Raw genomic sequence first — 14,749 nt, 5'->3', positions numbered from 1 at the left:
GCTTGATGTGTTGTCTTGTCCCTAATCCTGAACATAAATTTGTTAACCATTAAAAAGAAAACATGCATCCCTACCCAGCACCTCGAGGAGCAGGTACAGCACAAATGTCACCAGGCAGGGTGCTGGGATGATGCAGGAAATCAACCTGTACCCTGCTCACCTGTCATTGTAGCCCCTGCCCCTTACCCGCAGACCAAGAGCTTCCCGGGTTGCCCCAGAGCTCCCCAGTCGGTGCTCACTCACATGTTGAAAAGGTTGAGGCCGATGCGATAGAGCCGTTTGCGAAGGGTGTCGGTGGAGAGCGTGGGCGACTTGCAGCTGGCGGGGTTCTCGCAGTGGTAGCGTGGCAGGCTCAGGATCATGGCCTGCAGGGCCTCCTTGGAGGCTGAGGCTGACGCTTCGGAGCCCGACTTGGCCGACTTGGTGGACGTGCTGCTGCTGCTCAGCGGCTCCGAGTTGTCGCCGGCTTCGGCCTCAGTCCCTTTCCCCACCTCCCCGGTCCCCTCCTCCGCTGCCTCTGCCTCCGCTGCCACTGAGGCCCCCTCCGCCACCGCCTCCACTGCAGCCCCAGGCGGGTGGGTGCTCGGGGCCCCGCTGGCTCCGGCCTCTGCGCCCGTGTTTTCGGCGGGCACGTCCCCCTGAGCCGCGGTTGTGGCCGCCGAGGCCTCCTGCCCCGGGGCCTCTCCGTGCTCGGCTTTGCCCGCCGCGGGCTCCGTCGGGGTCTGGGCGGTCTGCGTGCCCAGACAGTTGGCCACCGACAGAGCCGTGGCAGAGGAGACAGAGATGTTCTGGTTGGCGATCTGCACGGTGACGTCCCGGAAAGCCATCATGAGGGTGCTGCCGTGGCCCTGGGGCAGGCCGGCGGCCTCGGCGGTCTCTTCCCCAGGCGCGGGCGCGGGGCGGGCACTGTCGAGCTCCCGCATCTCGGCCTCTAGGCCTGGCGGCCCCGCGCCCGCGTGCAGGGCCTGGTGGAGCTGGTAGGCGCCGCTCTCCTGCAGGGAGCACATGGTCTTGAGGCTCCAGGTGCTGAGCGCGTCGTCGATGGACTTGGCCAGGGACTGCACCTGCTCGGTGAAGGAGTCCTCCAGCTCGGTGAGCGTGCCCGCAAAGGTGGGCGGCAGGGAGGGCGAGCGCACCAGCGGCAGCCCCATGAGGCCGTAGCCCTCCATGAGCGCCTTCTCGGCCGCCAGGCTCTCAGCCGTGGGCGCGCGGACTTTGCGCAGAGAGATCCGTCGCGGCAGACGGCTCTCCAGGAGCGAGTTGCGGATCTTCTCGAAGTTCTTGCTGAGCTGGTACTGGCGGAAGGCGGTTTGGATGGTGCAAGCGGCGCGCCGGGACACGAGGTGGCCCCCGTACTTGTGTTCTAGCATTTCAATCTGCAGCAAGAACAGAGAAGAGGAAGAGTGCGGTGAGGCCTGGGGTGGGGTGGGGGGGGCGGCGGGGGGGCGGGGTGGGGGGGCGGGGACTAAAGGGCCGAAGTCTGAAACTCCAGCATGTCACGGCCTGGGATACCAGATCCTTGTCAAGACTCTTAGATGTGTAGGATGTAGGACTGGCTTCCCAGCGGTTGGCAATTTTCGGGGAGGGGGGGGCGGGCAGAGGTCAGGGCGTTGCATTTGGGGATCAGATAGCTGCTGTTGCAGTGTTTGTTTTAAAACGTTCATATCAGAGATCTGTATGGAAGTCCTTATGGGTGAAATACACGGGATCTTGAGTTTGTATTAAAATACTCCATCAAAAAAACTGGAACCGTTAGAGGAAACAATATTAACAAAAATTGTTGGAACTGGGGGGTGGTTATCTGCAAGTTTACTACACTATTCTTTCTACTTGTGTGCACATTTAAAACAATAACAAATTAAAAATTAAACAGGAATGCTTTAAAAAATGTTGCTCCTCCCGTTCACCTTTCTTCCTCATCACTGCATTGCGGAAATTTCTGACCCTGGGATCATCATAAGGGGATGATTGGGGATTGATCAACGTGTTCCTGATACCCAGCCCAAGGGCTGGCACATAGTAGATGCTCAATAAATGTGAATTTAATAGATGGAGGACAGAGGAGTGGGTGGACGGATATTTCAAGAATGGGAGTCCCTCCAGGCTACCATGCTCCATAATTTGGGCCACCTCTGTTCCCAACAACAGGAGCTGTACAATCAGGGCGGGGCTGGGTGGGGCTGGTGGGCACTTATTACCTCATGTGGGCAGTGTGAACCCAGGAAAACTTGTGACAAGGGACCCGTGTGTCTTCTAGGCCCTTACTCGCCTCCTTCCAGCTCTGTCCTCCTGCTGTGGCTGTTTCTCCCCATCACGTGGCAATGCTCTCACTCTTTTTCCCTTATCGAAACCTCTTAGGAAAGAACCAGAGAGACTTTCCCCCTGTGGCCAATAACCTTTAGCCACATTGGCTCACCAGCGGCTGGGCTCCCTCCCTGTGGGTGCCCCCCTACCCCTGGACCAACAGAGGCACACTTCTAGCCCAGGAAATCTGACAGGCACAACCCCAACCCCCAGGGACGATCCCGGGTAAAATGGCATGACCTCAATCCTGTCTTCGGTTCTTCCGTCTCGCCATTCAGGGCCCTTCCCCATCCCCAGACCTAGTGGCCTTATGCTTTCTATCTTCCTCAGTCTGGCTGTCCGCTCTGAAGATAGGGGGGAAACTGAATCTCACTAAGATTTGAGTGGCCAGTAGGTATCCTAAGTTCAGCTGCTTGAGATTCCAAGGCTGAGGCCCTTAGTCACAGCTGCCTGCTGTTCTCTGCCACATGGTATTTTGGCCCTTTGAGGCCAGCAGGAGAGTGACTCTGTTGCTTCACCTTCTTTTAAAGGGTTCACCTGATTCGGTCAAACCGCCCGGGATGATTTTCCTTTGATTCACTTAAGGTCAACTGAGTGGTAACCTAATCACAGGAGGGATACCCTATTATGCCCTGTAGTCCCACGGCACTTCCCATGGAAGGGAATTATACGGATGTGAGCACCAGGGGGGCGGGAATCTCGGGCTGTCTGAGTTCTGCCTCCCGGAAGGTTCCGACAGTTGCCTACAGGGTTTCATCATGTACCCAGGATCTCCAGAGAAAGAGAAACTCCCCATATCTCAGAGGCATTTCGTTGTTGCTTTCACAGAAATCATGTCAGAGGGGAGAGATCACTGTGGCTCAGCTCAGTGTCGCCGCAGAACTCTGGCAGGTTCCCTGAGGTCTGGAATGGCCAATAGGCCTTAACGAGGAAGGAGAGCCCTCCAAGGTGCAAACTGAGGGGAGGTGACCACTTAATTGCCTCCTTCTGTCAATTTCTGTCTAGGGGACCAGGAGAAACAGACACCAGGCAGAAATTCTTACTTCTTTCCAACCTGGCCTACTCACGCTTTGAGGGAAACCCTAGCCCCAAGAGCATTCTCTTTAGGTTATGAGATGCTATTGGCAACAGAGGGAAGGTATGAAATCCCATTGCCTGAAATGCTTCCAGAATGGGAAAGATGTCCATTCCCCTAGCACGGTATCATCCTACCTGGAGACAGAAGGCTGAGCTAAGCCTAGGAGACTTCTACCAGCCAGTGTCCTAGTGTCACCCAAGCAGAGAAGAAAACCAGATTTTGAATATCTTGAATCTATTCCCATCAAGTTCTCCACTAGACTGTAAACCCCACGAATGCAGAGACTCTACCATGTTCACTCCTTTATCCCCAGTGCTTAGAGAGCGCCCAGCACACAGTAGGACTTCAGTAGATATTTACTGAATACATTAAAGAATTAATTGCAAAGTTATCTTTGTGACTCTCAAAAACGCCCCTAACCTAACCCATAACTTTCTTCTCCTGGAACTGATGTATTTCACTTGCATTTCCGAACTCTATTGTGTCACTGGCTCCTTTCCCCCTGCCTACAGACCCTCCCAGATCTCCCCAGGCTAGAACATAACTCCTCTTGACTTCACTGCTCTGGGGCACTGGCCCAGTCTCTTTTTTTCTGTTTGCCACCAGACCTCTTGGAAGACTATACCCTCTGCCTCCTTCCATGAACAAGTACCGAACAGCCAACCCAACCCTGTATGCGCTGACTCCCCAGGGTCTACCTCCTGCTCCCACCAGTCTTCTAAAGTGACTCTCAGGAAGGTCACCAGAGACCTTTAATCATGAAACCTGATGGTCCATCCTCCACTCTCCTTCTCCCCCTTTTCCACAGTTCTTGGTATTTTTATCACCTTGAGACTCCGTCCTCAGCTCTCACGACCCAGTCTACCTTGGTCTGCCTGCTCCCATAGCCCTTTCATCCTATATTCTGACCGAGAAACCCCTACGAATGTCAGTTACGAGTCCCACGTGGGCCATCTTCCACTCTGCAGACACATCTGAGCCCTTCCGGACATTCCGTGACTGCCATGTTGGACGTCGTCAGAGCAGCCTCTGGTAACTGATAATTAGGCACTAATTAAGAGGGAAGCTGTCTCAGGCAGAGCCTTTGTGGCAACATCTACAGGCTAATGTCTTCTCACCTCTTATGTGAGAACCTTGTTTCCTATCATAACTTCACTCTGCTTTAATGGACTGATGAACAAGCCTTAGGAGAGACATTCAGGCCCAGATCTGCTTCTTCCCTGCTGGTTGACCTTGAGCTAGTTTCCTAACATCTCTGATTCTCCACTTTCTTATCTGTTAAATGAAACTAATCCTGCTTACCCTGTACCTTGTTATGAGAGTTGAATGGTTTCGTATAGCGCTTGGCACATAATAGGTATACAGTAAGTGGTAACTATTTGATGACAATGATGATGATGGGAATGACTCTCAAATTTCCATTCCGAGGCTTGATCCTAGACTTGCATTTCCAACAACCCACGGATCCCCCTGTACACCTATACAAAGCCACTGTCTTCCCCCACCTCCCTAAACCAGCTCTCGATGACTTCTTTGTTTGCATACAGAGCCTTGGCTGTTACATTCTCCAGGCTGGGAAACTTGCATTTGACTATGGGTTCTCCTTCACCCCGGCCTCTGCGTTTGTCAGCCTCAAAGCCTTTATTCCACGCACCCCCCACCCCAATACCTTTTGCATCAACCTGACCCGACTGTTGCCATGTGAGGCTGTCTTTGACTCCCCACTTGGACCCTTCTGGCAGCCTCCCCACTGCCTCCCTGCTTCTTGCTCACACCTACCATCCACCCTACATAACCCCGATCAAGGGTCTTGAAAAGCCGATGTGAACACAGGCTTTGCACTGCTTGAGAGCATCACCCAAAATAAGTATAAGTGTTTCCTGCTGGCCTTCCGACCCTGAGCAATCTGGCCTCAGCCTCCCTCCCATCTTCTACTCCTACGCCAAGCCTGTGTATACACTGGCTGGACTCCTGCGCTTCCCCCAGGGCACGCTAGGCTTTCCTGCCCTGAGCATTTGCTCAGCCTTGTCACTCAATCTGCAGTATTCTTCCCTTTCTTCGAGACCTGCCTCCAGTGTGCTTCCTCTGTGAAGCCTTCTCAGTCCCCCTACCCGATGGGGAGCTCCCTATTTCAGGCGCCCATGGAGAACGTTGTTTCTTACTTCTCTCTTACACTCAGTTCTCTCCACTCATCTTTGGGATATTTATTTAACCCACCCTTCTCTCCACCTCACCACCCCAACTCGAACAGAGCCGAAGTTATTCGAGCCCTCTGATCCCTGCCCAGCACCCAGCACAGACCCTGGCAAGGAGCAACTGCTCACTCTGGTGTTTGAATTCAATTGTTGGATCTTCTCCATTTGTTCCAGCGCATTTAACACAACCATCTCCCATTTATCCCAGCCTTGTGCCTGCACTGTCCCCCACTGTTTCTTTCCCGTCCTTTGTAGCCCACCCTCTGTAGCCCCACAAACTGTACCTTACAGACAGGATAGTATTATGTCTCTACATTCCTAGGGCCCAGCATCGAGCCAGAGCCATGGCTGGGGCTTAATAAATGTTTGCAGACAGGAACTAAACTGAACTCTCTCCTATATCCCAGGGAAAATAAAAATCTAGGCTCTCTTCCGGATCTGGGCTTGGAGTCAAATGCTGCAAGCTCCCCTTTCCCTCCACTATCTCGCCCCCAACCAGGGCTTGGGAACTTGGCAGTGTCCCAGATCAGCTCTGTCTACCCAGCCAGGTCCTCCCAAGCACCCTAACGCTTTTCTTTTCTTAACCGGGGCCAGATTAGAGAGCTAAGAGAGATGGACACGGGGGTGGGGGGAAGTGGGGGGTGGGCCTAGGGAGGGAAGGTCTCTGGGCCCACTGGCCTAAGAGCAGCTCAGCTCACTTCTCTCTAAACCCCATGAATCATGGGTAATTGTAGCCTCGCCTCCTCCCAAGAGAGCAATCTCTCAGCTTCTGCAGGGAGAAGCGGTGGAGGGGGGCTCGGGGGGCTCTGTCTGTCTAATGAGCCTCTCAGTGTTAATTAGAACATGCTCCCTCTTTTCAGGTTGCTGCCGCAGCCAGGCCCGAGGAGGGCTGCAGAGAGAGGGCCGCCAAGTCAGGCTGGGGGAGGAAGAGCAGCTAGCTGGGGGGTGGCAGTGCTGGGGAAGGAGGGAGCCAGCCCGGGGTGGGGGGTGGCTTTCACATGTGAGAGAGGATTTCCTCTGATCCAAGATTTCCCAGCTGAGAATGTTTAAGCATTACGTGGAATGAGCCTGCAGAACTTGGCAAGGGAAGGCTTCCAGGAGGCTTAGGAGCAGACAGTAGGGGCGGGAGGGGGGAGGAGCTCGGAGATGCTAATGGCGGGCCCCCAGGGGAAGCTGGCCTGCGCCTGGCACCTGGCGGGATGTGACCCCTGTGTCTTCCCTGTATGCCCACCTCGCTGTCCGCTGTCCAAAACACTGAAAGTGCTCGACATAACAGGGCACTGAGGCCTGCCTAGAAGTAAGGATGCTCTTGGAAACCTCTCCTGGCCCCATCCAGCTAGGGTTGGGGGCTACTAATAACTCTGCTCCTCCTCGGTCACAGAGACTGCCTCAGGGAGAGCTGCTGCTGTGGGGAGCCTGCTTTGAACCCCAGGTTGGGCTCCTCGCTGTCGCCAGTGCTCCCATAGCATGCCGTCCACCGCTTCCTTGGAACCTACCCCTTTGCTGCTCTTGTGAAAGACCTGGGATAAAATCAAGGACTGTGAGTCGCAGTCTTGGCTGGACCACGGACACACACTTAGGGGCATGTCCTTGGGTGAGTTACTTGTTACAGCGAAGCCTCAGTCCCCTCATTCCTCAAATGGGGGTAGCAGTCGTCCCTAGCTCACTGAGATAGCCAGCAGATCTGGGGAGATAATGCATAAGAAATGCTTAGCACCTCGTCTGGCCCAGATTAGGGCTGTTAGTGCTACTTAGTACCCACTACATGTCAGCGCCCACCACTGGAGTGAGCTCCCTGAGGCCTGGAACTGCATCTTTTGCAGCGCGGTGGCCCAGGCCTTGCACAGAGCAGCTGTGCGATAGTGCTCCCTGAATTGGATGCAGGTGGACAGAAGGACTACCATTGACCGGCATTGCCTTCACCATCATCTGTAGGCTGGCCCCTGATGCTGTCCAGGACCATGGTGGGACTCTCATCTTCAAAGGAGGAACGAGCCTTAGATATTCCAGAATAACCTCTTGTTTCTTCCATGAGGAAACTGAGACCAGAGAGTTGGAAACATAATCAACCACCTATCCCCTTAAGAGGGTGATCACCTCCCGGATGAGGCTGGACCCCGAGGCTCGGGTAGGGGAGATCGCTTGTAGAAAGGACTGCTGTCCAAAAAAGAAAACATGACTTCCACCCAGGACCTGACGTGGGGTCAAGGCCTGGCTGCTACGGACCACCACCACATGGTCCCCTGGCTTGGATGGCAAGAGACCCATGCCATTTGGACATCCCACGCGGGCTCCAACAGGGTCCTCCTCAGCAGAGGCACACAGCAGGATCCGAACTCCCTCCAGAGCATGGAGGAATGTGGAACTCACTCAGCTGCCCTATGCATCCTCCCCACACCACTTTCCTAAAGGACCCCCCGAAAGGACCTGCATGTTCTTTGTCCCTGGAGGTTGTAACCCCAAGGACCACGGTGAGATAAAGCGACAGAGCTGAGGGTGGAGGGAGCGGAGGACAGGAGAAGCCAGACTGGAGGACCTCCCCACTGTGTGAGTATGGGGAGAGGCCCTGGGGGCTGGGAGGCAGGGATGCCAGGGGGCAGACTCATTCTTTCTTTCGTTCATTCATTCGTTCGTTCTTTCATTCATTCATTTGTTTGTTCTTTCACTCATGTGTTCCTCCAGTGTGAAGCATGTCTTAGGCACCAGGGACTGTGCAGGCTGCCGGAAGCAAAGGTGGGCAAGAGCCACGTATCATCTAACGCACAGCTCTGAGGAATGCTCACTCCCCACAGAGACTACAAAGGTGTTCTGTGCACAGTCTGCTCGACTCTGTAACAGCCCTGAGAACGGCACAGTCCCTGCCTTTATGGGTGGGACAGCTCTCAGGTGGCACAGAGTCATCGGTGGGGCACTCCGTGAAGGCACACAGCCAGGCTCAGGGATACTGAGCTGAGATGCGGAGTATGAGCAGAGATCTCCCCGGTGACGTGTGCTGGAGGGACAAGTGGGGAGTACTCCCAGCAAAGGAAATAAAATCCGTCAAGGCCCGGAGGCAAATGACGGCACAGAGGTCTGGAGCAAGGCAAGTGGGAATGGCTGGAACCCCACTTGGGAGCGGGACAGGAGATGGGGTTGTGTCTGGTAGTAGGAGACCTTGGAGAAGTCTTTGTCCTGCACACGGAGAGGAGCCATGCAAGGCTTTCAGAGAGATACCGTGATCAGATGTGCTCTCCAAGAGGGCTCAGTGGCAGCATGGAGATCAGTTTGGAGGAAGCACAGCTCCAAGTAGGGGAACGTGCGACCCCCCCCAGGGGCTCAGGCGGGAGATGATGGTGGCCTGCCCTGGGGTGGGGGTGGTGGGGTTGGCAGGGGAGGGTGGGAATTGGGGAAAGAGTTAAGATGTAGCAGCAGTGGAGGTTGGGTTGGAGGACAGAGAAGCCACAGAAACTGCCTAGGATTCTGGACTGGCCGATGGAGCAAGACTAGCAGTTGGTGGGCTAGGGAGATAATGACTGTCCAAGATCCTTCCAGTCCAAGTGCTACAGTATTTGTGCCACTGGTGGGACTGACAGAATCAGAATACCACACCCTAGATCTCGAAGAAACCCAAAGCAGAGTCAGGTCCTGGCCCCAGTTCTCATGCCCCTCTCCCTCTTCAGCTCACTTCGTATTTTCCCCTTTTCATCCCTGAGCATCTTCTTCATGCCAGGCACTGTGTCAGGCACTGGGGATATAATGATGAATAATAAGTCATGCGTCCTGCCTTCAAGGAGTGGTCAAGTCAACAGGGAATGAGGATATAGGGTTGAAGGGCTATGACTAGGAAGGGCTGGGTGCGGGAGGGTCACAGAGAAGGGACATCCAGCACAGGCTTGGGAGGGCAGGGAAAGCTGCCAGGAGGAGGAAAGAGAACCATAATTCTGTCTCAAAGTAAAATAAAGAGTAATTGAGGCCAAGTGCCAAGTAAGGAGGGGAGCATGAATGTTAGCGGTAGAGGCAGAGGGAACAGCACATACAAAGCCCCAAAGAGATAGGAGGCAATGGAGGCCCAGAGAAGTTAAGCAGCTTGCAGGAGGTCACACAGTTCATTTGCAGAAGAGACAGAAGTTGAGTTCAGTCTCTTATGAACGTGTGCCGCATTTTTAATCACTTTTCTCTAGCCCCTCACTTTTTGCCCTCTTCCTGCCTCCCTCCAGTCTATGTTTGACCCAGACAGATACTCAATCCAGGGGAGTGGGCTGTTGCCCGAGGCTGGTTTCGCTCAGCACAAAGGCTCCTGTCACACCCTCTGCCAACCGTCCCACACCTTTCCCACCCCACTCCTGTTGGCCCGACAAGCAGAACCGTCTATCAGAATGATGTCCACTATAAAAAGGTCCATGATACCGATCAGAGCAACTCTCCATATGCCATCATCACTCAGAATTAAACTAATTCTCCCGCCCAAGTTGAAGCACAGGTTTCCCTCAGTTTTATTGGCCCGATACTCCTTAAAATGAGCTACACTCTCTTTGGGGGCCAGTAGGGACCATTTTCTTCTTGTTACCTCACTCTCGTGTTCCTTTTCACACCGTAGTTATCCAAATAGTATTCATTCAATGAGCTCTTACTATGTCCAAGACACTCCGCTAGGTGCTGGGGGAATGGTATGAAGATGGATGAGAGATGGTCTCTGTCCTCAAGGAGCACAGTCATGTGGAACCGAGAAGATGTCTTCTCTGGGCCAACTGACCACCCACATCATACTGTAGTGTTCCAGATGGACTGTCTGCCAACCCCTGCCTGGGCATTCCCAGTAACACAAACTCACTACCTCATAAGCAAGGCCTTCTATATTTTTAACAGCTCTAATTGTTAATTGAGCTAAAAGCTTCCTTTCCTGTAGCTTTCTTACATTAGTACCACTATTTTTGCCTGGAATGATAGAAAATATATCTAATCCCTTTTTCACATGCCAGCTTTTCCATATTTAAAACTTGTTTTCGTGTCTACAATTTCTCCATATGAATCCAGTCAATCCTCTTTTCCTTCTTAGGAGAACCTTAGAATCCTCGGCATTCTTACTTGCTTCTTAAAGACAGCCCCAAGAATCAAGGACGGGCTCCAGACGGGCCCTGACCAGGAACCAGTGTGGGGCTCTAGCCAGCAGCTTCCTTATTCAGGGGGCTTTATCTACCCTTCTGTGCAGGCTGCTAGACTCACTTTGGCACCTGATTTCCTGGTTATTGACTCCTTTTGAGCTTACAATCAATGGAAGCCCTAAGGTCTCTCTCCCAGGACCAAGCCTGCCCATCTTGTATGAATGCTGTGGGCTTTTCAAAGCTAAGAGAAATTTAGATGTTTTTCCCTATTTCATTTAGACTTTTTCATTTAAATCTTTATGTCTGGATAAGATTTTTACAAAATCTTGGATTCTGTCACCGAGGTATTTGCTGTCCCCTTTCAGCTTTGTGTCATCAGAAATTAGTGCCTTGTCAAAACCAGTTGAACAGAACAGGACCAAGGACAGCACACCGCTCACCTCCCCCAAGGAATTGGCCTTGATGGAAAAACCAACTTTTTTTTTTTTAAGAATTCTGTTTGAAAAGAACCCACTTGACTATATTATCATCTACTCTGCTTCCTGTCTTGCCCACATATCGATCATGGGGGATTTTTTAAATACTTTGCTGACAGCCAGATGTTCCACCTACAGCTGACCTTGATGCAGAAGGAAAGAAGTAAAGTTGGTATGGCCTGACTCAGTCTTAGTGATCTTCCTACTAGCTTTCCTTCCCAAGACTGACTTTGCCCATTGAGTTAAAGGATGTTTCTTTAGAACCTACACACTGTAGAGCTAGAAGGGACCTTGGAGATGATTCAAGGTCTAATGCCCAATTTTGCTGATGAAGAAACCAGTGCCCAGAGTGCATAACTGGCATTCCCAAAGTCACAGAGTTAACTAGAGCAAGACCAAGGATTGGATCCTATGTCTCTGGCTCCAAGTTCAATGCTCTTTCTTAATAATATCTAGTCATGGGGCACCTGGGTGGCTCGGTGGGTTAAGCCTCTGCCTTCGGCTCAGGTCATGATCTCAGGGTCCTGGGATTGAGCCCCGCATTGGGCTCTCTGCTCAGCAGGGAGCCTGCTTCACCCTCTCTCTCTGCCTGCCTCTCTGCCTACTTGTGATCTCTCTCTCTGCCAAATAAATAAATAAAATCTTAAAAAAAACCCAATATCTAGTCATGATGTTTTTCTCTAAGCATATGCACATAAGTACACACACACACACACACACACACACACACACACACAGGATTTGTTCTCCAGTAGAGGAGATTTGGTTAATCTAGGGAATCCTCAATCTCCTTGGAGGAGACCATTCTCTTGGCACCTCATTTTAACCTGTGTCTACACACGGGGCTTGTCCTTTGCATGGACACGTAAGCGAGGCTCTCTCTTCTTCCCCAGAGAACAGTGGGCTACCTGTCTCAAGGTCTGGGGGTGGGGCAATTTAAGCTTCTGGCTCACGGCGAGAGGAACAGAGCCCTGAACACAGTACTGAGGGAACTGGCATTGCAAAGGTGTGACCCCTGCCATGGAGAGGCTGATTCCTGACAAACTGGGCTCCAGGGAAGGGCCGAAGACAGCTCCATCTGGGAGAAGTCATGGGAAAAGAAGTGTGCCTACAGCAGAGGTGGGCCCAAGTGGGGAGATCCCTGGTACCCTGGATAGCCCCCGAAGGCAGGGCCCCCTCACCACCCTTCCCACCCCCCTCGGAGGCCCTGGGTACCTGTTTATTCTTTAGGTCAAGGGAGAGCTCGTAATCGGAGGCGTTAGGGGCGTGGGAGCAGAGCGCCGTCGCCAGGGCAGGCTGCTGCCGGCCGGGGGAGGCCACGCGGTGGGAGCCAGCCCTCGGGGAGGCACCCCCCGCCCCCGGCCGCTCCTCCTCCTGCTGCAGCTCCTGGGCTTGAGCCTTCGGGGCATGGGCACTGGGTCTGCCGGCTGCCACCGCCGCCGCTGCCACCACGGAGTCCTCCATGCCCCCACCGGCCTGGGTGCAGGAGCCATCGCTGTGAACAAAAGGCAACGGTGCTCGGTTGGGGGAGAGCGGGACAGGGTGCATGTGGGTGCGGGGGTGAGGAGAGAGACTGGGCGCTCCAGCCTGACCTTTGGGGCACTGATGGGCCTTTCTGGCGGTGGGGACTCGTGGGGGTGCCTCCTGCCATCGCCTCTAGGGAGGGGCTGCCTTGGCAGGGGAGAGCTGCAGGCAAGGAGAGAGAACCTACATTTGAGAAGGGTAGCCCAGGAAGAGGGAAGAAGCAGCGGTGCTTAGAAGCAGTATGGCACAGTGGGGAAGAGCAGACCGCCTGGGCTGGGATCTGGACTCTGACTTATCAACTGTGCCAACCTCAATAGGCTATTCGACCTCATTGTACCTGTTTCCCCATCTATAAAATGGGCACAATAATAGTATCTACCTCATAGGGATGTTGGAAGGTTTGAGTTAGTTAAAGTTCTTAGAACAGTGCCTGACTCATGGTCCCTCCTATATATCAGTGTTAAGGATCACCATTATCAGTCATCTAGCTTCCAGACCAGTGGCTTAAGCAGCTGGAAAGAAGCTGGTTTACACTGAACGTGCTCCATCTTTACACTGTTCCAGCAGCTGTTGGGGAAGGAATGATCCTTACAGGCATGATCTGGGCATGAAGCTCCTCTGGACTGGGTGGACGGACGTCAGCTCTTTGGAGCTGGGGCTATGAAGAGGAGGGTGCTTGCCCTTCAGGGTCTGGGGTGGCAACTGTATTTGGCTCCTGGCCCCTCCTTCCTTCCCATGGAAATACCAGCAGGCTGGGCCGTAGCTGCTGTCCACCTCCCTGCTCGAAGCAGGCTAGAGCCCCCACACCCAGCCCATCCTGGAGAACTAGCACCCTCAGGTCATCCCCCTCCCTGACCAGTCTGCAGGTCCTGCCCCTCCCTCAAGACCAAGTGCGAAGCCCCCTGTCCATGAAGCCTTTCCAGGTGACTCTAGCTGTAACCGCTTCCTCTGTAAGCACACTAGGAGCTATGCTTAGCGACGCCCTTCCTGGTCCACAGGAGAAGACGCATTATGGCTACAGCATGGGTTCAAATTCAAGCTCTACCACCATCCGGCCTCAGTTCAGTTGCTTTTCCTCTGGGCCCCTCTCTGGTTTTCTCCTCTGTCTAGTGGAGCTACGCTTGCCTACTCTATGAGGTTATGGTGAGGGGGAAAGGAGTCAGTATGTGTAAGCTGTTTAGCACACTGCCTGGCACAGAGTCATTGCTCAGTAAGTATTAATTCTTATTTCCCCTGTTCATCCTGCCCTAGAGGCCAGGGCCTGTAGTCCGGCTTATCCCTGCTCCCCACTCAGTGCTGGGCAAGTGGTGGGTGCTCAGTTCACAGCTGATGATGACTGACCTGCAGGGAGGGCAAGGGCCATAGAGATGGCCCCTACAGCGGACAGAGATAGAAGATCAGGACTGGAAGGGACCCTGAGGCCCTCTAGTCCAGCCCTCCAATCTCCCCTTTTTACAGATGAGGAGCAGGGGCTCAAGAGGTGGGGTGACCCTGGTCGGAGAGCCAGGCGACCTTAGGGATTTCTTCTTCTAAGGCTTTGCCTCCACGTAAGGTGCCCCAAATCATGCCAGAGAAGAGACCTCTTCCTGTTGCTTCCACCCAACTTTGGAGTCTCTGGTACTAGAATAACCACAGGTGGGTGAAAAATCCTGTCGCTCCATCTCCATCTCTCCTCCCAGCACTCCTCGGCCTCATCGCATCCATAAAGGAGAACTCTTTGACTGGCCCTAGCCACAAGAAGCCTCAAATCCGCTAAGGAAACCGTCCTTGTGCAATTTTCTTTGCTCCATCATTTCTTGTATGGCCATTAATCAAGGTGCATAGCTGAATGGGCTCCAGAAGTCTGATAAGTCTTTTTCACCGGTATCACCAAGAAATTCTTTTTAAGAACTGACTTCAACTCCTGTGGTAGGACTTCCCTATTCTTTCCACAGGGCACACAGAAATAGCCCTTCCCTTTCCGATCACAACCGGCTTCCAGAGGGCACCGTTCAGTCTCATCCGTCTCTCCTACAGACTGTCCTTGGTCCTCATGCCCAAGCCTCTTCACCCAAAAAGGTTTTCCAGACTCTTTAGAGAACTGGTAGCTAC

General features: G+C 53.4%; 1 protein-coding gene across 8 annotated transcripts in view; it reads right to left on the bottom strand.

The window, feature by feature from the left end:
• IQSEC3 (IQ motif and Sec7 domain ArfGEF 3) overlaps positions 1–14,749 on the bottom strand; it is a 99,370-nt gene that overhangs the window by 33,642 nt on the left and 50,979 nt on the right. For all 8 annotated transcript variants that reach the window (XM_032874887.1, XM_032874888.1, XM_032874891.1 and 5 more), the window contains exons 3-4: positions 12,350–12,629; positions 244–1,376 (exon numbers count right to left, since the gene is read on the bottom strand). In XM_032874887.1, the coding sequence (XP_032730778.1) occupies positions 244–1,376; positions 12,350–12,629 (1,413 nt within the window). The remainder of the gene's footprint in view (positions 1–243; positions 1,377–12,349; positions 12,630–14,749) is intronic.

Source organism: Lontra canadensis, unplaced genomic scaffold, assembly GCF_010015895.1.
Source record: "Lontra canadensis isolate GAN:19392208 unplaced genomic scaffold, GSC_riverotter_1.0 scaffold53, whole genome shotgun sequence".
Lineage (NCBI taxonomy): Eukaryota > Metazoa > Chordata > Mammalia > Carnivora > Mustelidae > Lontra > Lontra canadensis.
Note: the sequence above shows the minus strand (reverse complement) of the source record. Positions and strands in the feature narration are given on the sequence as shown.